Source organism: Emydura macquarii, unplaced genomic scaffold, assembly GCF_026122565.2.
Source record: "Emydura macquarii macquarii isolate MOO-44397 ecotype Brisbane River unplaced genomic scaffold, CSIRO-AGI_Emac_v2 contig_799, whole genome shotgun sequence".
NCBI lineage: Eukaryota > Metazoa > Chordata > Testudines > Chelidae > Emydura > Emydura macquarii.
The window spans coordinates 1,072,131-1,094,276 of record NW_027130936.1 but is presented as its reverse complement, the minus strand read 5'-3'; the positions used below and the strand labels follow the sequence as shown (position 1 = coordinate 1,094,276).

Below are 22,146 nucleotides of genomic sequence, written 5' to 3'. Positions count from 1 at the left end.
CCCCAGGAGTGCGAGAAAGGGACAAAGAGAGAGGGTCCCAGAGCAGAACTGCATAGTGGTGGAGGTCCACGGGGGAGCTCTCTTACTAGCTGTCTGTACTCACCCAGCACCATCGGCCCTGATCCTGGCTGAGGCCCCAGGCAGCTCATGACACAAACAACAACAGTTCTGCTAGTGGCTATGATGGCAGCCGTGCCAGGGCAGGGCAGGCCCCACATCTTACAGCTTTACCGTCTGCTCGCAGCCCACACGCCGGTGAGCGCAGCCCCCGGGCCTGCACCGTCGCTGCCACGTTACTGCGGCCGGAGGGGCTGAGCCAGCGGGAGCGACGGTGGCAAATGACTGGCAAACAGGGCCTTCGGGGAGGAGTCCATGTTCGACCGACGCTGGGGAGATGTGGATGGGGCTTGGCGAGCCCACCTTGTCTGATGGCCCCTGTCAGCCAGGCCCCACCCCACACCACAGCCCTAGGTCCTGATCCCGCCGGCCCCTCCAAAGGGAGTGCAGCACGTGGAAGGCCTCTGCAAGCCGGGCTCTGAGACAACAGGGCCAAGTGACGGCTCCTTGAGGCACGTGAGGTTCAGCCCTAGGCCTGGCCCTCTGCAGCTCCCCTACGCGCAGGAGTCCAGGCTACACAAAGGGAGGGGGAGGGGCCTGTCTGTATAGATGGGGGATGCGTTCTCCATTGCCCCGCCCCTCGTGCAGCATTTACACCAGCGCCAATTGCCTCGACGGTTTCAGACCCACCGTGCAATGAGGGGCAGGGCGGTGGAGAATCTCGCCCCTGGGATTCAGCCCACTGAGGTGCCATGTTCCCTCCCTTAGGCCTGCCCCTGGCTAGCTCTCGGCGGGAGGGACGCAGCAGCCACGCTCCCATCAATGCAGAACTGGGTCCGTCCCCCCCCGTGCTCCTTATCGCCCATCACCCATGGAAACCCAGCCACTGCGGCAGGCAGGAGCAACCCCAGAATCAGCGCCTCTCCCCAGCCATTGGCCTGGCAGGAGCCCTCCCGCCCGTCGATAAGGACACACGGAAATAGCTCCTCTCACCAAGTCATTAGCCGGAGACACCTCAGTCACTGGAGCTGCTGGCGCAGCACAGGAGGCAGCATCTACAAAGGAGAAACATTGAGCTGGGCGGGGCTGTTCTCTGCCCCAGTGAAATTCCCCCCATTCCTGGTCCGCGTGTCGACAGAGCCGCCCCATGCCGTGAGCTGCTCAGCTGGAAGTGACTTGGCGGAGGGCCTGGAACAGTAAGATCTGGCTTGCTTCGCATTGTGATTACCCGTCCCGCATCGGCAGCTCGGCTGATCGGTTCTGGATGAGCCAGGGACATAGGTGCCTGCTGCCTTGACATGGAGTCCAGAGACTAAAACCACAGCAGCGAAGCCAGAGTGTCCTAAAATCCTGGCTGACAACCTTCATATCTGCATGGGGAGAGTGGGCAGAGACCTCTGAGTGATGCTAACCTCACTGCTGGTGGAACGGACTGCAGTGGAGTTACAACAGGGGGAACTTAGCCTCCTGCTTGTAGAAAGGCCACAGAGTAGCCACCTGGCCTGGAAGGATGTGGGAATGGCCTCACCTGGAGGAGGTTCTCCTGAGTCCTTCAAGACACTGAGGCCCTACTTTTGGGAAACAGCTTCCTATTCTGAAGGACTTAAGTCCTCCAGCTAGCTGACTCAGTCATGTCGGAGTTTTTGCTATGGATTGCAATCCCAAACCTGGAGAGCACACGCTGGATTCTCCATTATCCTGCACCTCAGGCCATACGTCCCACCGTAGGGTGCAAATGGCTATGGAACCAGAGCGGGAGCTTTCGCCATCCACTTTGCACTGGTGGGAAGGACGGACCCAAGGTGCAGGGCAATGGGGAATCAGGAGAATGGGACCATGGGTGAACCAGTACATTTCACATCACCTCCCACCACCCTGAGGAGCCGCTAGCTGAAGGAAGGCTAATTATGCAAAGAGAGAACGAATTCCCGGACACCAGAGAGAGGCTGATAATTTGTGGGTTTTCACGTAACTGCCCCAAAGTGTAACGTACCTCAGATTTCACAGGAAGCATTTTGCAAGAGGGAAACAGTTTGCCCCATTTTCAACGTTTATTAATTAGTAATTAATAAGGCAGGACAGGTGGTACATTCAGGGCCATCTCTCATGTCATGCAGCCATGCCCCCATCCTGCCCAGCACCAGCCAGGTCAGGACCAGGTCAGGTCTGTGAAAGCGTCTTACCTTTCTCCCCAGTCACTCTCTCAAACAGAGCCTGCAGGCTGGCTTTACACTCGCTGAAGTCTCCAGCCTGGACACTGGTCCCCACTGCCAGGGGCTGCAGCTTCCTGAGCTCCTCCAAGGACCCTTTGATGATGGGGTGCATGTCCATCACCTCCTGGTCCGACGCGTAGAGATGCATCTTCTCCACCAGCTGCTCACCGGCCCCCAACCTTCTGAGCATGGCTTCCATCTGCTGCAGCTTCCCCTCCAGCTCCTTGTTCCTTTGCTGGTGCTGCCTCTCCACCATCTCCAGCAGCTCCTGCTCCTTCTCTTGGATCAGCTGCACCATGTGCTTGACTTTCTTTCGGATCAGCTCCTGGGTTTCATTCCTCACCTGGTCCATGTGGTCAGCTTTGTCCTTGAGGCTGTTATAGGCATCTTCAAAGTGGGTCTTCTTCCTCGCCATCTCTTTGCTCACGCTGCCCAGCTCCCCCTGACGCCGCTCGATTTCCATCTGGATGTTGCAGTAGAGTTTTGTGTGCTGACTATCCAGGAGAGCGCAGGCGCAGCACAGAGGCTTCTGACACCCTTTGCAGTAGATACTGCTGAAGCAAACATAACAGAGCTTAATTCGAATGCATCCTAAGAAGTCTCTTCTCCACAACCCACTGCTTGGGCCCAGCTGGGGATGGGGCAAAGTCTTTGGTTGCAACCACCTCTAGAGCCTCATGGTTGGCGCTGGACAGGAATTTTTCAAACATTTTTTTTCCACCAAAAAATGCCAATTCTTCCCCACCAGCACCATTCACAAACAGGATCAGTGTCGATTAATTTCCTGACTCAATGTTTCAAAGGGTTTAGTTTCAACATTTTCTACATGAAAAACTCTGGTTTTCTGGTTCAAAATCTTTTTTAAAAATAAATTTCAGCTAATTAGACAAAAAAAAAGAGAGAGAGAGAACTTTAAAGAAAAAAAAGGTCCAAAATGAAATGTTTCGATTGACCCGAACTGAAACAATTTTTTTGGTTTGCAAAAATCATTGAGATTTTGACATTTTTGTCCCAATTCAGGATGTGGAAAAAATGGTGAACTCTCAAAGATTTTTGCAGGATGGGAAACCATTTCCCAACTGACTCTACTGTGATGGGGGCAGAGGAAAAGGAGGAAAGCGGAGGAGAGGAAGCGAAGGAGAAATAAGATCTCCAAAGGTTCCCACAGGCAGCCAAACTTTTGGGGGCTGATTCAAATATTTGGTGTCTCTCTAACAAAAGCATTCCCTGCGGGCACATAAAGGAAAAAGGCCAGGGAGATAATGGGATGCTGGATGCATCCTGTGGAAATTCCCTTCCCATGCTGGGAATTCCTTAAAGATTCTCTGGGCCAGATCCTCCTCCGCTGGTGTTAATGGGAAGCGTTGTGCTGAAATCAATGGAGCCATGCTGATTTACACTAGCTAAGGATGTGGCCTCCTGTTTTTCAGGGTGTCCAGTGGAGTGATAATCTCCAAAGAGGAGAGGAACGGAGAAGAGCTGCAGCCCAGCACGGTCACCCACAGGCTGGAAACTACAAGGCGATTCATTAGGAGCTGTTTGTAGACGTTGGCAATTGGCTCGTGTGAGAAATGGGATGTCCCTGCCGCTCTGATTCCATTTCTCCCTCCCACTCAGTTGCTTGTAGATACCAACAAAATTAACAGCTGAGGTGCAGAAAGGCTAAGAGACTTGCCCAAGGCCACACAGCGCCTGTGGTAGTGCAGGGATTTGAACCTCTATCTCCGAAGCTCTAGCCTAGTACCCCAAGCGCTTGACCAGCGTTCTTTGCTGGGAAGCAATGGTGCAGCTGCAGGAATGGTATTAATGGGGTCAGCTGCAGCATTCACAGGGCTCAGTCATTACTTTTACCATGCAGGTTACTCTAGGCAGATTCCATGACCTGGGGGTGAAAATGCTTGAGTCCCAGCTACCCTAATGCCTTAGAACTGATTCAGATGCACCGTTGCTGGTAGTAGTTGGTGTAGCTGCCCCTAGCGAGTAAGCGAGACACAGAGTATCCAGGAGGCCTGCGCAATGCATGCTTCATTTGCAGTAATCTCACTGGGGCAAATTCTGCTCTGCTACGTTGCTATAAAGCCAGCGTAACCCGCCAGTGACCATGAAGTTGCTCTGCATTTATAATGGTGCCAATTGGCTCGGCATCTGGCCCCCAGTGAGTTTAAGACAGTGGGATACAAACCCCTGGAGCCTGAGTAATGGTTGCAAATCCAAGGCATGTGGAGAAATGTGAAGTGAGATTCTCCTCCTGCCCAGTCTTGTTTCTTTTCATGCCCGTCACTTTTCAATTTGACAGAATCCCAATTAATCCTGCTCCGAAGCGGGATTGAAAATGCTACAGGCAACCAGTGAAACAGGTTGGGTAAACGGGAGGACCAATAAAACCATTGTCCTCAAAGGGAAGCAGGAAATGAGCGAGACAGTCCCCAAAACAGGCTCTAGCCGGTTGGAATTAATTCGTGTGACACTGGCAGCAATAGCTTACTTACGATACATGTGTGTTACAGGCCACCCCCTGGGACACGGGTACACCCTGGGACACAGGTACACCCTGGGACACGGGGTTTGTTAAGGTTGTATGAGGAATCTTTCGGAACAGAGGATTTCCCACACTAGCCCAGAGTGTTCATCAAGCCAGTGGCTCTGCAGTGGTCAATCTGTCCTGTATCAGATGATGTGTGTGTGGGAGGGAAATCCCAGGATGTACCTGGCCGATTGTACACTGCTGTGTCTGACCCATGCTTTGCGCACCTTGTTACTACACCACACAGAAGTTTGAGTCTTCTCTTGCCTCCAAACTAATGAGCCTGCTCTTTCACTTCAAGCAGTAAGAGTTCACATGCATTTAGATGCCGAGGTCCCGGATTCAGTCCCTGCGGAAGGGCAGACCTGGGGCATTGTTTGAGGTACGGAGGGATGGGCATTCCAGCCGCCCTGTCGCGATCAGCTGAAGCAAGGGTGGGAATGTGCAGAGGCCACTTGAAAAAGAGCTGGGCATTATCAGTCTCATTTTACAGATGGGGAAACTGAGGAACAGACTGTGACTTGCCCAAGGTTGCATAGCGCATCAGGAAGAGCTGGGAATAGAACCCAAGGACCGTGTCCTTGCTACATGACCAAAGTAGCTGCCTCCTGCGGCAGTCAATGGGCATTACCCTCATATACTGGTACAGGAAGAGAGAATCCTAGCTTCCCTAGACTGCCAGGCCTGGCCTTCACCACAGCCCCTCCCTCCCAATACCCTTTCTCCAATGTGCTCACTAGGGCAGGTGGAGGTTCTTACCTTGTCATGCAGTTCTGGTTGTTGTGGGTGGGATTGGAACAGAAGAGGATGCTGGACTTCCTTGCTCCATCCAGAAACTGCTTGGCAGATTCTGCCCTCAGCTCACTCAACTTCCTGGTCTCGTGGCTCTTCTTCTTCGAGAACCACTGGTGGAAGTCAAAGCACTTGATGCAAAGGAACTCGTCGCACTCGGAGCACCAGAACTCGGCCAGACCCTTGCACTTGTTACAGACCGAGTCGCTGCCGCTGACAATCTTCTGGTAGGTGTTCAGCTTAGCCTGCAGACTGGCGAAGAGCAGGTTGTCCTGGGCTGGCATCCCGCTGGCGTGTGAGATGGGAGCCCGGCAGATGGGGCACTGGCCAATGGGCTTGTTCTCTTGCAGGCAGTCTGTGCACAAGGTGTGAAGGCAGGGCAGGAGCTTGGGATTTCTGGGTCCTTTCTGGCACCCCTGGCAGAGCAGGAACTGGAATTCTTCCTCCATCACCTTTGGGAAGGAGAAAGAGACCCCTGGGGTTACCAGTGCTGTGTCGCTCCGCTCCACGGCTCAGCCAGTGAGGGGGAGAAGGAAAGAGGTGACGCAGGCTGCACACAGAGGCAAGTGGATGGGCCCATTAAGGGTGCTTTGCCACCGCTGCTGTGGTGCACAGAGCGAGTCCCACGGTACTGGGAGTGTGAGTCAGAACAGCTGCCCTGTGCCACCCCGTCCTAGCCTCAGCATGGGGGACATGGCTGGCACAAGGCAGAGGAAAAGCTCCTTTCCCTATCTCAGCTGGGTATCATCCAGAGACGTCCCTTCCCTCATTCTCTCTCTCTCTCCTCCCCCACCCACCCCGCCTGGGGGCTCTCTGGCATTCTTCACCCCGCTCTGCATCGTCTACATCCTCCCCTTTTCTCTGCCCCCCATCTGTCAGGGCTAAGAGGGACTCTGCTCAGTGACTCTGGGCCAAAGCCCCCTTCCCCCATAGGTGGCTCTGCGCAGCCTTGGTCCAGCTCTCTAAGGTACTCAGAGTGCCCCCGTTATCAGAACTCCTCCCCGCTCTTGCGGCACTCATCCTCACACTGCCCGTGAGGCAGGGAAGGGTTATGCCCGTTTTACAGCTGGGAACTGTGGCTCACGTCCTCAGATAGGCTCTGAACTTCCCCTGGAATCAGTGGGAGTTAAGCAAGGCCGTACCTCTGAGGTTCTGGGCCCGTGTGCCTTGCAGGGTCACGTGGGGAGCCTGTGGGAGCAGCAGGAAGAGACGCCAGGTCTCCTGATACTCAGGTTAGCACTCAAAGGCCTGGACCACCCTCCACTCTGAAGAAGCAGCCCACAACGGTCCTGGGTGAGGCTGGGTAACTGGCAGGCAGGAGACTCCACAGAGTTGCGTAACCTCCCCACCGCCTGGTTGGCTCTCACTTCCCCTGCCCACCCCCTCTTCCAGCAGCCGCTTCCCCTGCCCCATGGTCAGTGCTGTCAGGTTGGCCTCCCATATGCCCTGGACACAGCACCAGCTGCAGAAAGGAGATGGGGTCCTCAGGCATCGTTTTCCTTTCGCATGTAGCAGAATGTCACCCCGGCCAGGCCCCCAGGGAGACGGTCCCATCACCGCAGTAAGCTCACCTGTGTCTCTGGGTCGCCTGGGCTCCCCTGGGACGAGCAAGCCATGGTGCCGGGTGGTCTGGGCACTCCTCTGCTGAGCAATGCTTCAGCAGTTCTGGCTGGTAAGTTTCGATTTCTGAGCAGGGAAAATAACTCCTCTTCCTGTTTCTGGCCTGTAGCGAATCCTTCCCTGTGCAGCTGCCTCCTGCCCTGCCCTCTGGTGATCACTGGCTGCTTTGACACATCCCTTGGGTTGCAGCCCACGAGAGCTTATGCAAATTTGTTAGTCTTTAAGGTGCTACAGGACACTCCTTGTTTTTATCCTTTATCTTGCCCGGGCAGGAGAGAAATTCTGAGAACTCCAAGCCAAGGAGCTTCTTGAGGAGATCATGGGCCCGCACCCGTGTTTTGGATCTGGATCCAGGCCCGAGCTTCCTACGGTTCCAGGGGACCGAGGCCAGCATTGGGGTTGAGCCTCTCTTGAAGGGACTTTAACTTACAGTTCGGAGGCCTGATTCACTGCCCCACTTCTGCTCTGAGCCCCCAGTCTGAGGGTTGCAGGCTATTATAAAGAGAGCTGCTGGAGTTAGAGGTATGCAGGTGGTGTTCCTGGCCAGTCAAAGGAACTGCAGAGCCACAGATGGTGTATGGGCTGGGGGGCCTGAACATATGAGGGTCTTGAGGTAAGGGTGAAGCAATGGTGAAGGCTGGGGCTGTGGAGATGTGGACCAGGGAACTGAAAACAATTTAGTTAAAGGGCCACAGGTGTGTGGCTGCTCTTCTTGGGGTCCCTGGCTAGGAGCTAGAGTAATGGGTAGGCTGGGGTCCCCTGTATAGGCCACTGGGGAAGTGGCCTACAGTAGGACCGAGAAAACCCCCCACAAGGGGCTCTGACCTGTAAAAGGCCCAGCTGGAGAGCTGGGGCCAGAACAGATCAGAGTGGGTGAAGAGTCTCTAGGAAGGGAGACCTGGGGGCATGGCCCCTGGTAGTGCTATGAGTGTTTAAAGACTTTGTTGGACTAATACCCTGGAAGGAGTCCTTTTGAGTTGTTCTGTGCAGATTGGGTGAGACTTGGCCAGAGGGCTTAGTCACTAGGAACTACCAGAAGGGGTCACTGTAAACCGAGACATGCAGACACACCTGACCAGAAGGGGGGTGCTTGTGAGAGTAGGGGCCATGCTGTAACATTCTGGCGTGTAAATGCATATGCCTTTGTGCATGCAATTCCCATAGTTGTACATACAACTAGGCAATTGTACATACAAATGACTGGATATGTATGATTGTAATTGGCTGCGCATCTGCAGTAACTGCATACACTGGGTGTGTAACAGCCCCTGAATATTGCACTGCTACTTATGTGCCTCCAAGTCAAATTCATGGCTCTGAACATCCCGCAGACTGGCTTGTTGCAGAACACGGTTCACACTGACATGAGCAGCAGAGCTGCATGTCTATCTCTCGTGGCGTCTACGTTGTTGCCACCATTCTAGTATAACACCTCATCACGGAGAGGTTATTTTATCCAGTCCTGGGAGACAGGGAATTATTATCCCCATTTTGCAGATGGGAAACTGAGACAGTGTGATTCAATGACTCACCCAAGCTGCTCAGTATGCAAAGGAGACCTCAAACTCCTCAACTGCCACCACGGGCCCTCGCCCCTCTTGCCCACTGTCTGCCAACAAGTCACCAGCTATTAAAGCAGAGGCTGGACTCTGGGCACCCTGGAGCCAGTGTGGAGGAGGATTCCAATCATCCTTAACGCTCAGAGCCACCCCTCCTTGCAGACAGGAATCCCGGGCCAGGGGGTGCTTTGATGCCACCTCTCAGCACTAGCATCCCTGTCATGCCATGTGAGTCTTCACCTGTGCAGGTGAGATGGATGGGTTAGAGGGGCAGTGCTAGCATCAAACCCAGCCTGACTTACTTTAGTCACTTAATGTGCTGCTGAAAGGCACTGAGATACTATGGCCATGAGCGTGGCATACGAACTGCTATAGAACAGACCCTGCAATGAGGATTTTACACGGGGGTGCTGATGGTTGGGAGATGGGGTGGAGCTCCAACCTGGGCAAAGCTGTAGTTAAAAATAGCCTGTTTCTTCTCAGCATGTTTGCAGAGCAAACCGCAGCCCCTCCCTGCTGGGAATATTAGCCCTGGGGGGGATAATATGTCCCTTACGGGGTGCTGTGCGGGCTTGTTTTGGGATGCTTTTAAGACCCATTTCAGTTTGTGGGTATTTTGAAAAATCTGGAGCCAGCTCCCGCTGAAGTCTGTTGCATTTGCAACTTCGCAGGTTGGGCCTTTGGGATGCCACTGGGGGAGGGAGGCAGGCGGTAGAGGAACACGAACAAGCAGGATGCCCGCTCTAACTAGTTCCATGGTCCACCCTGGGTACTAGATCCAGCTGCCTTCATAGTTCTGGGATGGCCCCAAATTTGTGGCCTGCCGGCCTCATCTGCAGTTAACAGGATCCTCCAGAACCACAGGGCGTGCGGGAAACCGCAGCATTTTGCCCTCCTGCATCATGGCACCATAGCGTCAGTGCAGTGATGTACCACGGCCGCGCCCCAACGCTGATGGCTGTCATGCCATCCCATCCGGAGCGGTGCGTGCCCCCCCCCCAAGCAGGTCTCCCCCAGAAATGCTCTCCGAAAGGGGAGGAAGCAGGCTGGGGTTGTCTCATGCAGGAATGAGCCCCTCCCCCCCAGCCCTTCTGTGTCCTTGGCAGCTTTGCTTCCTGGGAAACAAATGGCAGCCGATCACTCAATGCAGAGCAAAAGCTAAAATACCTGCTTTGAAAGGAGGGCAGCCGGTTCCTGCCGCGCTTCTGGGGAAGGTCTAGCTGCGTCTGCGTAACCGCTCGAAGCAGAGGCAGAAGCAGCACGGCTAGTTTCATTTTCTGTGTGATCCGCAGGCAGGAGGAGCTGCAGGAAGTTTCCACTGCTGCCAAGAAAGGCAGCCCAGCCTGGGGTGGGGGAAGGGAGCAGCTGGCTGCAAGGTGCAGGGGCCACGCTAGTGCCTGGGCCTGCCGGGATGAGCTGCCAGGCCCTGACTTGGCCGGGTTTCCCTGCACTTGATCTTTTTTGGCCTGCCCATCTCTGTCCAGGCAGACGTTTCACATAAGAGGCAATGTCTGGGATTTTTCCTCGCAGGGCAGACATTGCGGCTCAGACAGAGCTGTCCCCAGGCCTCGATGGATCCCTCCCTTCCAGCCTCTGCTGCCAGATCCCACCCGCCCTGCCCCACGGGAGAGCGGCGCTGCCAAACGCCTCTTGGCTGGGCTGCCTGCCCTGCCGCAGGACCTCCGAGCCTTGCTGGGAGGGGTCCTCGGTCCCCACCCCCAGAGGGGGGAAGGAGCCCGCAGAGAGGTACTGACTGATGGGCTGGTGCTGTGTCCCAGGCCTGTGCCAGCTGCCCTGCCACTGTCACAGGGAGTCCCTCCTCAAAAGGGAGGCACAGCTGTCCCCTCCGACATCCCCCAGCACCCCCAAGTGTACCCCCTGCTCCCCCAGGCAGTGTCCTCTAGTGGGGAGCTTGAAAGAGGGTAACCCTACCTGTGCCTATCCTGGCCGGGCAGCCCCTGTGGTGGGAATCAGAACGGATGGTTGCACCCATCGAGCTCTGCTCCCCTGCCCCGGTGAGGGGGCGGCGGTAGGGGCTGAGAGCCTGGGGCAGCTGGGGAGACCAGGTTGGGAAAAGCATGGGGCAGTTCAAAGGGGTGAGGGGAGGGTCAGGAAATCCTGGAGCAGCCCCTTGCTTCCCATTATTATCCCCCTCCTGGCCTGGTCCCTGTCCCAGCCCCCCCATTCTGCCCCCCACCTTTCAGATCCCATCCCCCAGTCTCAGCCCCTTCCTCCTTTTAGCCCCTCCCATAGTCTCTGTCCCCTCCCCCCACCCCTGGTATCCTGCATCCTCTCTCTGCCAAACTAGCATGGGGGGGGGGTCGGGGGGTACTGGAGCAGCTGCCCAGAGCTGCCCTCCCCTCCACTGGGCCCATCCAGCAGGGGAACCAGCCGGAGTGGAGGTCATAGATCCCACTTGCCCCAGTGCCACCCTGCCTGTTGCAGTGGGCATGAGATATAGTGGGGTGACCCCTGCAGCTTGGCTGGTGGTGAGATGGGGGTGAGGCCATCACACGAGAGGGCTGGCAGCACCAGGCCGCTTCCCAAGGAGACTCTCCCAGCAGCCAGCAGGATCCCTCCGCCGGCTGCCTGATGACAGCAGTCTGCATTTGTGCTGAATCACTGGAACTCACCCCACCCCAGTGTGCTGGGCATGCTGGGTTACACAGACACTTCAAGTCTCACTCAGTGGGTGTGAGTCTCACACATTTGCACACCCTCTTGCTTGCACTGTTTTGCTCACACAAACGTTGCTAAGCTCTCTCACTCCGTCTGAGTAAATATAGAACGATTTTCCATGTTTTTACTCAGGTGCGGCAGGAGGAGCCAATAGAGGCAGGGCCTCAGGAAGGGAAGCTGCTTTCCCAGCTTCTGTACCGTGGTAACCATGGAGATTAAAGTGTGTGCATGCCTGCGGGTGTGCACGGTTTAAAATTTAAATTACACTGGACAAATTCATGTCCTCAGGGGATCTCCAACCATCCAAGTGTTTATTCCAACAGCAAATAATTGTTAATATCCACCCGTTTGCCCTGCAGGGAGAATTCTCCCCTGCCTAGACTTTAGTGTGAGGGAGGCGGCTGAGGTGATTCACGTGCACTATTGAGCAGTGAGTAGTTTGTTTTAAAATGTGAAGTGCTATGTGGATTAAAAAGCTGGCCTGTGGGGATTTGCCACGGTCCAAAGATGAGTCCCTGGCTTACGCAATGACTGAACCCGCCCCCTGGAGAATCTCTCTTGGCCTCGGATCTCCCTCATTGGGGCTGTAAATCTCACTTGAGGACAGCCAAACCTTGGCATCTTTGCGGGCACTGCCTGCACTAAGGCAAACTCCACATGGGCCCCATTGCCCTACCCCTGCTGGACCCCAGGCCCCACAGCATGGGAGGGGCACCCCTAGAAGAGCTGGCTGCTGGCCCCCTGCTAGCCCTCAAGGCCGCCTCCTTATCTCCCTGTGCTCCTGCTGGGTGCTCACAACCCCGTGCTCGGTGGGGCTGTGCATGGGGCGCTGTGGGGCAGCACCCCAGGAGAACACACCCATGCCAAGCAGCAGGCGGGGGATCCTAGGGGGCAGGTGTCGGCCTTGTTTCCACGGCATGTCACCCCTTCTCTGCAAGGGGGTTCGGGCTGGGGGCGGGGCGGGTTCTCTGATTGAGGGGGTGTATGATCCCGCTGTCACGGCCAGCCCACGGGGGCTCGCCCCTCTCCGCAGACACCGCCCGGGCCACCCCCATCCATCGCTCCCTGCCGCAGCCCCGCAGTGGGAGCAGGGCAGGGACAGCGGAGGCGTAGCTCCGGCCTCTAGCCCGCGCTGGCCTGGGCTGGCGCCGTTTCAGGAGGTGGGGCGGGCGGTGATCGCTGACCCTGGGGTAAGTGGGAAGGGCGAACAGCCTCCCTGCCCCAGCGCCGGGGGGCTCCCTCTCACGGGGGGGGGGGGGGGGCAGTGCACACCCCAGGGACACCTGCCCCCGGGCCCGGCGTCACAGCCACGGCTGCGCTCTGCTGCCGGGCGGCTAGAAGCCAGGCCAGGCCCCGCCCGGCTCGGCCCGGCCCTGCTGCAGCGGAGACAACAGCCCCCGCAGCCCCCGCCCCCGCCCTGCAGCAGCGCGCGGGCTGTCACTCAGGGCCCGGCCCGTGACGTAGCAAAGCGGGAAGTGCCGCGCGCCCGCGGGAGCCGGAGAGGGGGCGGGGCGGGGCGAGCGGCGGCGGTGACGGACCCGGCCGGGGCAGGTCGGAGCCAGCTCCCGGCAGCCGGAGCAGGGCGTTGGGCGCTGCCTGCTTGCCGCGGCTCGCTCGGAGGGAGCCCGCCCGGCGCGGAGCTGAGCTGAGCTGAGCTGGGCTGGGCTCGGCTCGGCCGGGCCGTGGCCGGCACGGAGAGGCTCGGGCGCTAGTGGCCGTGGCCGGCTGCACTGCGGGGTCTGGTCTCGGCGGCTGGGCTGGAAATCCCGCGGCGGGCTGCCCCCAACCGCGTCTTTGCCCGTAGCGAGCCGCGTGTGTCCCGCCCCCCTCCGCCTGCAAAGACCCCGGCAGTGTTGGGCGGCCGCGCTGGGAGCTGGTTGGATGCTGATGCTGGGGGGCAGCAGGCCATCCGTTGTTCAGGAGGTGCACGTCACTGAACGCTGCCCTGGGGCTCCCTCCCGCCAGCCGCGGTGCCAGGCAGGGGCGCAGGCAGGGGTGCAGAGGGGAGGTCACTGGGCCGGCTGAGGAGGTGACCTGGGCCATGTTCAGCCGGTCGGGGTACCAGGCCCTTCCCCTGGGGGACTTGGACCGTTTCCAGCAGTCCAGCATTGGGGTCCATGGATCTCAGAAAAGCTGCTTTTCCTTTGGGCACATGCAAGACCCCTTGGGACAGGTCCCACATACGACAGGTGAGTACAGGACGGGAAGGAGGCCCAGGCGTCTCCATTCACCTGAGTGGTTATAGCTGCAGCCAACGCTGGCCTCTCCCTGGTGCCAGCCTACCGCGGGTGCCGCTCCGCTGCCTGCCCTGGAGGTACTCCTGGCTTGCGCTGGGCAGAGGGAGCACAGAGTAAGGCCCTGTGGGCCTGTCATTTGTGGATTGTGGGGCCGGAGAAGACCAAGATGGAGGCAGTGTTGGGCACTCCAGCATAGGGATCGTCGCCTGTGGTGCCAAGGGCGCTGTTCGGTGTGTGGACATTTGCTGATCATGAGCAAGAGGCCCTGGGCCAGGTGCTGCTCTGTGTTGCGCTGCTGTCTGGGGTCACTTCAGGGGCGTGTGGCTGGTGTAACCGCAGACTGAGGCAGCCCCTGTGTCTCTGGGGTGGCTTGGTGTCCCTCTCAAGGACACTGCTGCTGAAGGGCCTTGGGGCAGAGATCTGTGTCCGTGGGTGCTGGGTGGGGTCCATGAGATTCCTACCAGATCCCGGCATTGCTCTTCGTGGTTTGCTGCAGGTGTGACCTTGAACGGGAAAGACCCAGGCCTGAGAGCAGGCTGTGGGGTGCTGGGGAGAGGCCAGGGGAGCAAGGCTCACTCCATCCCATGGCTGCTGTCCTCTTTCTCTCCTACAGATTCCTCCCAGGGCTGGCTGTCATGGCTTTGCCATGGAATTGTCACGACTTTGGCCTTCCTGCTGATGGTCGTCACCTTCCCTATCTCCGCATGCTTTGCCTTGAAAGTAAGCGGGAAACACCACCTGGTCCTTCCTCCAGATAGAGGTGGTGGTGGGAGGGGGAGCGTCTGGCGAAGGTACTGGTGCCCTTTTCACCCCAGAGTGTCCTTCAGCAGCAGCATGATCACTGCATTGCGTACAGTTTACCTCCTGCCTATTATTTGGTTTAAATGTTTCCTTTCCAGATAGTCCCTGCCTACGAGCGAATGATTGTGTTCCGCTTGGGCCGGATCCGAGCCCCCCAGGGGCCAGGCATGGTCCTGCTCTTGCCGTTCATAGATCACTGGCAACGAGTGGACTTGAGGACAAGAGCCTTTAACGTGCCACCGTGTAAGGTGAGCTACATCCATTTCTCAGGCGGAGGATTTGCTGTGCGACAGGGCGGCTTCTGGTCGTCCGCTGCAGCTCTCTTGAAGAGATCAGGGTCATGGATCTTTGCAAACCTGCCTAATGAAACCCACGTGCTGAAACTTGCATGCTTTGGGTTTTCATTCCAGTTGCAAACCCGTTGTCCAGATTAACAAGTCTTTTAGGTGAAGATCGCAGGACAGGGTTTTCCCCCCTCCCAGGGTTCCAGGGAGTATGATGAGCCAAGCTTTTCAAAAGCAACTAGTGGTTCTGGTGCCTGAATTTGTGGGTGTCCAAGGTAAGCGACACCTGCTTTTCCAAAAGTGCTGAGCACCACCTGTGAAAATCAGGCCCCTTTCAGGTATCTTCAGGTGGGCACCCACAATCATTACTCTTGTAGACCTTGGCTGCAGCGTAGACCGGCCCAGCCTTGGTGGTTTGGACCAGGGTGGTGTTTATTCCAGCTCAGAGTGAAAGGGTGGGGTGGATGGAATGTGAGCCATAGACAAAAAATGTTAGTTGCTAATGTGTGTGAGACCTGAAATTGAGATGTAGTAGTTGTTAATAATAATCATGTTTGTTAGGGCAGTGGCTAAGGGCCAGCCAAGAATGGGGCCACACTGTGCAAGCGCTGGACAACTACAGGGTACTTGCTGGGCCCTGCCTCTATGAGCTTACAGTCTAGGAAGAGAGACAAGACAGCCCCAGGGTGAGCGAGGGGGTAGAACATGTCTCCCCCATTGGTGCTGGGTGACTGTAGTGTTTGTGTCTGGACAAGCACCTTAAGGGTGATTCAGATACTCACCTAAGGCAGCAAAATTAAGCCAGAAGGCTCACGCTGACAGGTTGCCTGGTGAAATTTTGAGTACTTCTGGTTTCTGCATAGGGTGGAAATTACTCAAGAGGAGCTCTTAGCTCTTTGTTGCATCGGCATCTGGTTCCAGAAGGCACCAAGAAGTGCCATGATGCATGAAATGAAGGAGAAGGAGTTAACTTGTTTGGGTTGTCTGTAACTCTATAAACAAGGTTTGGTTTGAGAATTCTGGGGGAAGGTTTGTGGGGCTTTTCCTGTTTTGTTTTGCCAGTTTAAATGAATTGAGGAAGTCCCATTAGACAGAAATCAGGGCTTTGGGGGATAGTGGTCCAGATCCTCCAAGGTATTTAGGCACCTAACTCCCATTGAAATCAATACCTTGCTAACTGCTGTTCACAGCTGACTTCCAAGGATGGAGCCATGATCTCCATGGGGGCTGATATCCAGTTCCGGGTGTGGGATCCAGTGCTGTCTGTCATGATGGTGAAGGATCTGAATGCAGCCACCCGAATGACAGCCCAGAATGCCATGACCAAGACCCTGCTGAAGAAGAGCCTGAGGGAGATTGAGACGGAGAAGCTGCGGATCGGGGAGCAGCTGCTGGTGAGGGTTTGCTTGTGGCCTCAGGCCCTGCTCCTGCGTTGTGGCCTGAGCAGTGCAGAACCCCATCGCAGTCTGTGCCGCACCAGCTGCAGGGAAACACACATGCTCATGTGCCACAGGGACCCAGACCCACATTCTCTAGCTATGTAACACACAGCAATGACAATCAAAGAGGAAAACTGTAGCTGCTTCACCCTGAGTCTGCCCCCAAGGGACTAACAAAGTGGACTCTAAAGGTTAAATTGTGTCCCAGAGCCAGAGGTGTGCTGGGTGTGCAAGGGGACGGGGTGGAGATGCAGCCCCCGTGGGGTGTGTCTGGGGTCATCATACCTGCACAGGGGAGAGGCAGGCAGAAGGCCTGGGGGAGTGGGGGAGGCTTCAGGGAGCCAAGTGAGGCACTGCCAGGTGTGACGAGAATAAGGCGGATAAGCAGAGAAGTACCCCTGAGCACTACAAAGAGGGAATGGCGAGTGCTCTGGGGCCTCCCTTTCGTTGCATGCAGCCTGCTCAGGCCTTCCTGTGCTCCGCTATAGTCTGTTGCTTCACACGTACCCAGATCTACCTGAGATGTTATTGCTTCTTACTTTGCCCCTGGGCTTTTAGCTTGAAATCAACGACATGACCAAGTCCTGGGGCCTGGAAGTGGATCGGGTCGAGCTGATTTTGGAGGCAGTGCTGCAGCCCCCCCCAGAGAGTCTGTCTGGGCCTCTGGCCATGACGCCCCCGATCCCTGGGCTGGAGGGGCTGGATAGCACCATTCAGCAGTTGGCTCTTCACTTCTTTAGCAACAGCATGGCAGCAGCAGCCAGTCCGAGTGGAACCCCTGAGACAGGTAACCAGCCCTGGCCACGCTACCTCTCCCCTGCCAGCTACATGTGCTGCTCTTATTCTCAGAGGGCAAAACAAGAAGTCCTTGCTTGGCTTTTAAAGAGCCCGGACATCCCCAGGCATCAGTGGATGAATCTGGCTCTCAGATCCCGAGAGGGACAGACTGCCCCTGTTGTGGCAAAGGTTTGCCAGCAGTGTCCTTAGAACAGCAGCTGAGATGTGCAGACGCCTCCCATCGTGGGCAGAGGGAGAGAACACTGGTGACTCTGGTGCCGCTGTGCGGTGAGTGTCGCCAAATGTCTCTTCTGTGGTTCCCAGGACAGGAAGAAGAGATTCAATGAGGACTGTTTATTATAGGTACTTCTCTGACCCTCACTAGACTAGGAGACTATTGCCTTGGAGATAGGGCATTGCTATTATTCCCATTATATAGAGGGGAAACTGAGGCACAGGCAGATTAAGGGACTTGCCCAAAGTCGCACAGGAAACCTGTAACAGAATAGGGGCTTGAAGTTAATAGGGGCTTGAAGTCTGGGACTTGGGAGACCCAGCTAGGACCCTAACCACTGGGCCATCCTAACTCTCAGGACATCCGTAGCAGCAATACCTCTCTTCTCTGGTTTTAGGTCGTAGCAGGTTCATGTAATGCCCAGATCCCATGGGGGTTCATGCACTATCCATATGGCACATAGAGGATGGATGGACAGGAGGGATTAGGGGACTCTTTTCTGACGGCTCGTCAGAGCTTTGCTGGGCAGTGGCTTGTGGATCCCTGCCACTGCTGGGCTGACAGCTAACTTCATCCCGATCAGCCTTGCGCCGCAAGCCCATCTTTACATCTTTGTCCCCAGCAGACAGTGTGGTGACAGTGAATGAGGCAGAATCACCAGCTCCTACCATCACCACCACCACCAGTAGCAGCAGCAGGTGGAAACCTAGCCCCGAGGAGCTGCTGTCAGCTGTGGAGCGGTTCCTGTCTGAGTCCTTGGTCCGCCAAGTTGGAGCGTCCTACCAGCTCAACATCACTCTTCCAAGTGGTGCCTGCAGCTCCTACTTCATAGATCTCACAGCAGGTCACTTCCATTATTCTCCGTGTTTGGGGGCAGTTTGGGTGGGGGCAGGTGTGTGCATGTTCCTTATTCCCCCGCACACAGCTAAACTCATTAGTGGAGTTGGCTGGGAAATGGGGGCTGAGAGGCGGCCCATGGAAAATGCCAAGTTTTCATTTGATGTTGAAATGGTGCCACTAACGAGTTGCAGTTCAGGAGCAGGAGGCTCCCATTCCCCTCTCTAGGGCAGGCTCCTGGTAGGACGGGCTCTCTGTGAAGGCGTCTACCACCCGAGTCAGCCGGAGGTCACAGCCTGGGTATAGCCCAGGAAGCTTCCTACGCTGCTGTCTAAACGGGAACTGGACGCTGAGCAGGAGACAGGACTAGAAGCCATCCAGGTTGCAAGGGGGGTGATGTCTGTCTCCTAGGCTCCCGAAGATGAGTCTGACCAGGGACCCGGGCACTGGCAGCCCAACTCAGTGGTTAGAACCAGGCTGAGGGGGTGAAGGGGCAGAGCCTGAGTCAGGAACCAGGAAGAGGATGTGGGCTGGAGCAGGCTCAGAGAACAAACCGTCACAGTTGTGGGCCCAGCAACCTGCTGCTGAGCTAAAAACCTGCCCCGCTGGCTCTCTTCTGGCAGCCGTAGTGGAACTCCGCAATCAGTCTGGAGACAACTCCTCCGGCTCAGCGGGAGGTGCCCAGTTCTGACACTTGTTGTGAGGACTCGGAGCTGTGAACCAGGGTCTGAGGTGTGAGACCTTATTAAAGGAGACAGACTGACTCTGATTAGTTTGTTTTCTGGCTTGGGGCTCTTGCCACGATCCTTTACAGGGAATGTTTTGACACCAATTAGGGAAAATAAGGTGGGGCAAACTTGCAGTGTCATATCCGGCCAAAAAAGGGTGCACAGGGATAGCGCATGGCTTTACATCTCCCGTGATGCACCACAGTCTTCCCTGACCATGCCTTGCATGGCCATGGAGCATCATGAGAGATGAAGTCCACTTGGGGAGCTTTGCTGGGACTGGAAATATAGGAGCATGAGGCACCTGAACTACAACTCCCATGGGGCACCATGGCAGCATTTCTAAATTGAACTATTCCAGGGGGGTAGCCCTGTTAGTCTGTATACAGTGAAATCAACGAGAGTCCTGTAGCACCTTAAAGACTAACACATTTCTGCGGGCATAAGCTTTTGTGGGCTGCAGCCCACTTCATCAGCTGCATCTGACGCCCACGAAAGCTGATGCCTGCAGAGATGTGTTAGTCTTTAAGGTGCTACAGGACTCTCGATGTTTTGGCTAAATTGAACTATGTTGGTTTTGCAGTCAAAAATGTTTCAATTTCTGGGCCCTTCGTGGTTCAACAAAAGACTTAATTCTGTGTGGAGAGCAAAACCCTAATACTCCTTCAAAACCCATTGAGATGGAACATTTACAAGCAATTTTACTCATTGTAGAAATATGTCTCCTGCCCCTCTCCGTAAGGGAGCAGTGAGTGTCGTTGGGGATTGCTGGCTGTTGACAATCTCTAGCAGTAGCAGGAAGACAATCTCTAGCACGCCCCCTCTGATGGCTGCTTGGCCTAAAGCAGACTGTCTGGGTGATCTCAACTTCCTAACTGAGAGGCAGCCACATTGCTCAGTAGCCCACCAGCATCCTAGATGTCACGTGGCACTTTTGTTGGTGCGCTCAGGAGAGACAGCCTGAAGGTGAACATCCCTTCCCATCCGGCGTGCTACTGGAGCAGTGTAGGGAGAAGCTTGCCCTGTTGCTGGACAGAGGAGGGGACTGTCCCCTTTCACCAGCGCTAAACTCACTTCATTGAAACAAGCCAAACAAGCTTCCGGCTTCCCCAAGGCATTTGATGTGAAACTCTGGGTCCTGATCCTCTCTCTCCTTCCCTCCCATGTATCCGTGCCCTGCAGGCAGTGGACGGATTGGCCGTGGGGCCCCTGAGCGCAGCCCCGACGTGATTCTGGAGATGACGGAAAATGACCTGCAGGCTTTCTTCTTGGGTGAACTTCGTCCTCTGAGCGCCTACATGAGTGGGAGGCTGCGGGTCACGGGCGACCTGAGCGTTGCCCTGAAGCTGGAGGAGCTCTTCAAGGCAATGAAACAATGTAAATAGAGTGTGTGAGTGTGTGTGAGAAGGTGGAAGAAGCCAAGTGTCTGGCAGGAGAACACTGATTGTGAGGGGAGTGAGACTCAAGCTCTTCTGTCCCAGCTAGCAGTTTACGTTCTTTGGTTTGTGCTCTGGGGACGTGGATCTTTGCCCAGGGGAGCAGGAAGACTAATCCTGCCCTGGGGGGAGTGGCAGTATGATCATGCCAGGAGACCACATTGATGTGCCAAGAGGAGTTTCCTGGGTTAAGGTTCTGATGGTGGAGGTTGGGGACCCGTGGATCAGTCCAAAGCAAACTTCCAAAGGGAAGTGGTGGATTCTGCGGCTCTCAGTGTGGTCAGAACGAGGCTGAACGCCTTTCTGGAACACAGGACTTAGTCAAACACAAGTTGCTGGGATCAGCGCAGGCATAACTAGGTGAATTCTCCGGCCTGTCGTATGCAGGAGGTCAGACTAGATGCTCTAGTGGTCCCTTCTGGGCGTACTGTCTATGAATCTGCTCAAGACGAGGAAAAACATCAGGTGACAGGCTTGATTCACATATGGGTTTCAGCCCAGGCTTCTGTTTTTTGGGTGCACATGTTAGCACAGAATTGAGGCCCAAAATCCCCACTCCCCACAACCGTTGGAATTTGTTACTCCCTAATTGAAGACTACAGGAGTTTCATGTCTCCTGAATGGGGACATTTGGGCAACTAAACCCTTAAAATCCCACCATCCTGCTGGGCATCTTGCCCTGTCAGGTGAATTCCACTGAGTGACATTGGGTTCCTGTCAACAATAAACTAGACACTCCCTTCCAGTAGGAGAGGTGGCATTGCAGTGCTCCAGGACTGCAGCTAGACATCGAAGTACTTGATTTGTGGGTGCAAAGGGATGTTTAGGTCTTGTCCACATGGAAGATTACGGCAAGGCATGGCAAGATGTGACTCTATAGCACACTAGCTTGCCATGATGCAGCAGCCCTGTGTGGACACTGCTCCAGTGCTCTGAAAGTCCCATAGTGTGCGTAGATTCACACGCTGGCTTGCCCGGCAGTAACTTCCACATAGATGAGCCTTGTTCTCTAGCTGCTGATTTTTGCACCCATGATTTGCGAGTCCAAAATTGTGCCTGTGAAAACAAAGGCATTTCTAAAACTTTGGGCCACAGAATTTATAGAAGAGGGGTCAGAGAAGGAGCTTTCGGGAACATCCTGGACTAAAGAATCCCTCAAAGGTCTTGAACTTCCATGCACAAGTTGTTAGTATTCAGAGACTGTGCTAATTTGTGATTCAAAGTGCTTTGCATGCATCTGCTTAGCTGTATAGGAGGGTGTCTCTATGGACTGTATATATATTTATTTTATAAAAGTTTCTCTGTATTCTTGATCTACAATAAACACATTACATGTACCTGGATATAGGAGTGCCGTGGTCTGATCATTGTATACATTAAACAGCTAGAGCACTGGACTGAGACTCAGGAGACCTGGGTTTTACTCCTGCTCTGCCACTGACTTGCCAGGTGACCTTGGGCAAGCCACTTTGCCAATCTGCCTTGGTTTCCCCATCTGTAAAATGCGGATAATGATACTGCCCTCCTTTGTGAAGCGCTTTCAGATCTATGCATGAAATGCACTACATGAGAGCTAGGGATTATTAATGAACACTTTGTGGTGGCTGTAGCTATGTAACATGACTTTGTTTTTGGTGTACTTTGGCTTTAAATTTCTCTAAGTCTGCTGTCTGCCAGGATGCAGTGCAGAGCTCCTGCAGCATGCTGGAAGGGGGAGACACACACATCCCCTCTCTCTCTCTCTGGGCACTTTGTTCCCCTGAGAAAATCACTTGATTTTTGTTGTTTCCTGTGATCTAAAATAAACATTCAGCCTGAAAACATGGAGACTACAAAGAGCTGTGGAGGCCAGGGGCCAGATCCTTAGCTGGCGTGAGTCGGCATAACGTCAGTGAAGTCAAGAGAGGCATGAGGGTCTGCCTGTCCGA

General features: G+C 55.3%; 2 protein-coding genes across 5 annotated transcripts in view; one reads left to right on the top strand and one right to left on the bottom strand.

Annotated features, from left to right (window-relative positions):
* Positions 1-10,046, bottom strand: part of PML (PML nuclear body scaffold) — a 32,801-nt gene extending 22,755 nt beyond the window's left edge. Inside the window, exons 1-4 of one of the 2 annotated variants that reach the window (XM_067543204.1) lie at positions 9,933-10,046; positions 5,554-6,038; positions 2,241-2,824; positions 1,051-1,112 (exon numbers count right to left, since the gene is read on the bottom strand). In XM_067543204.1, coding sequence (XP_067399305.1) covers positions 1,051-1,112; positions 2,241-2,824; positions 5,554-6,035 — 1,128 coding nt within the window. In that variant the 5' untranslated portion in view covers positions 6,036-6,038; positions 9,933-10,046. Of the gene's footprint in view, positions 1-1,050; positions 1,113-2,240; positions 2,825-5,553; positions 6,039-7,157; positions 7,203-9,932 lie in introns of those variants that run through there. The other variant, XM_067543202.1, reaches the window with a different exon arrangement.
* Positions 10,047-12,613: 2,567 nt separating this feature from the next.
* On the top strand, positions 12,614-21,561 carry STOML1 (stomatin like 1). 3 transcript variants are annotated; one of them, XM_067543201.1, is made up of 7 exons: positions 12,614-12,634; positions 14,295-14,401; positions 14,581-14,730; positions 15,957-16,160; positions 16,764-16,992; positions 17,840-18,061; positions 19,965-21,561. In XM_067543201.1, exons 2-7 carry the CDS (start codon positions 14,360-14,362, stop codon positions 20,165-20,167), a joined length of 1,050 nt encoding a protein of 349 aa, XP_067399302.1. In that variant the 5' UTR covers positions 12,614-12,634; positions 14,295-14,359; the 3' UTR covers positions 20,168-21,561. The 3 variants fall into 3 exon arrangements, with proteins under 3 accessions (XP_067399302.1, XP_067399301.1, XP_067399300.1); XM_067543200.1 differs by lacking the exon at positions 12,614-12,634 and adding an exon at positions 13,284-13,633 and having other exon boundaries at positions 17,843-18,061; XM_067543199.1 differs by lacking the exon at positions 12,614-12,634 and adding an exon at positions 13,284-13,633.
* The last annotated feature ends 585 nt before the right edge of the window (positions 21,562-22,146 follow it).

Coding starts and splice junctions, on each gene's coding strand:
- STOML1 (XM_067543199.1), top strand. CDS start 13,486: ATGTTCAGCCGGTCGGGGTACCAGGCCCTTCCCCTGGGGGACTTGGAC. Junction 16,161..16,763: donor GGATCGGGGAGCAGCTGCTG/GTGAGGGTTTGC, acceptor CTGGGCTTTTAG/CTTGAAATCAACGACATGAC. Junction 16,993..17,839: donor GAGTGGAACCCCTGAGACAG/GTAACCAGCCCT, acceptor CTTTGTCCCCAG/CAGACAGTGTGGTGACAGTG.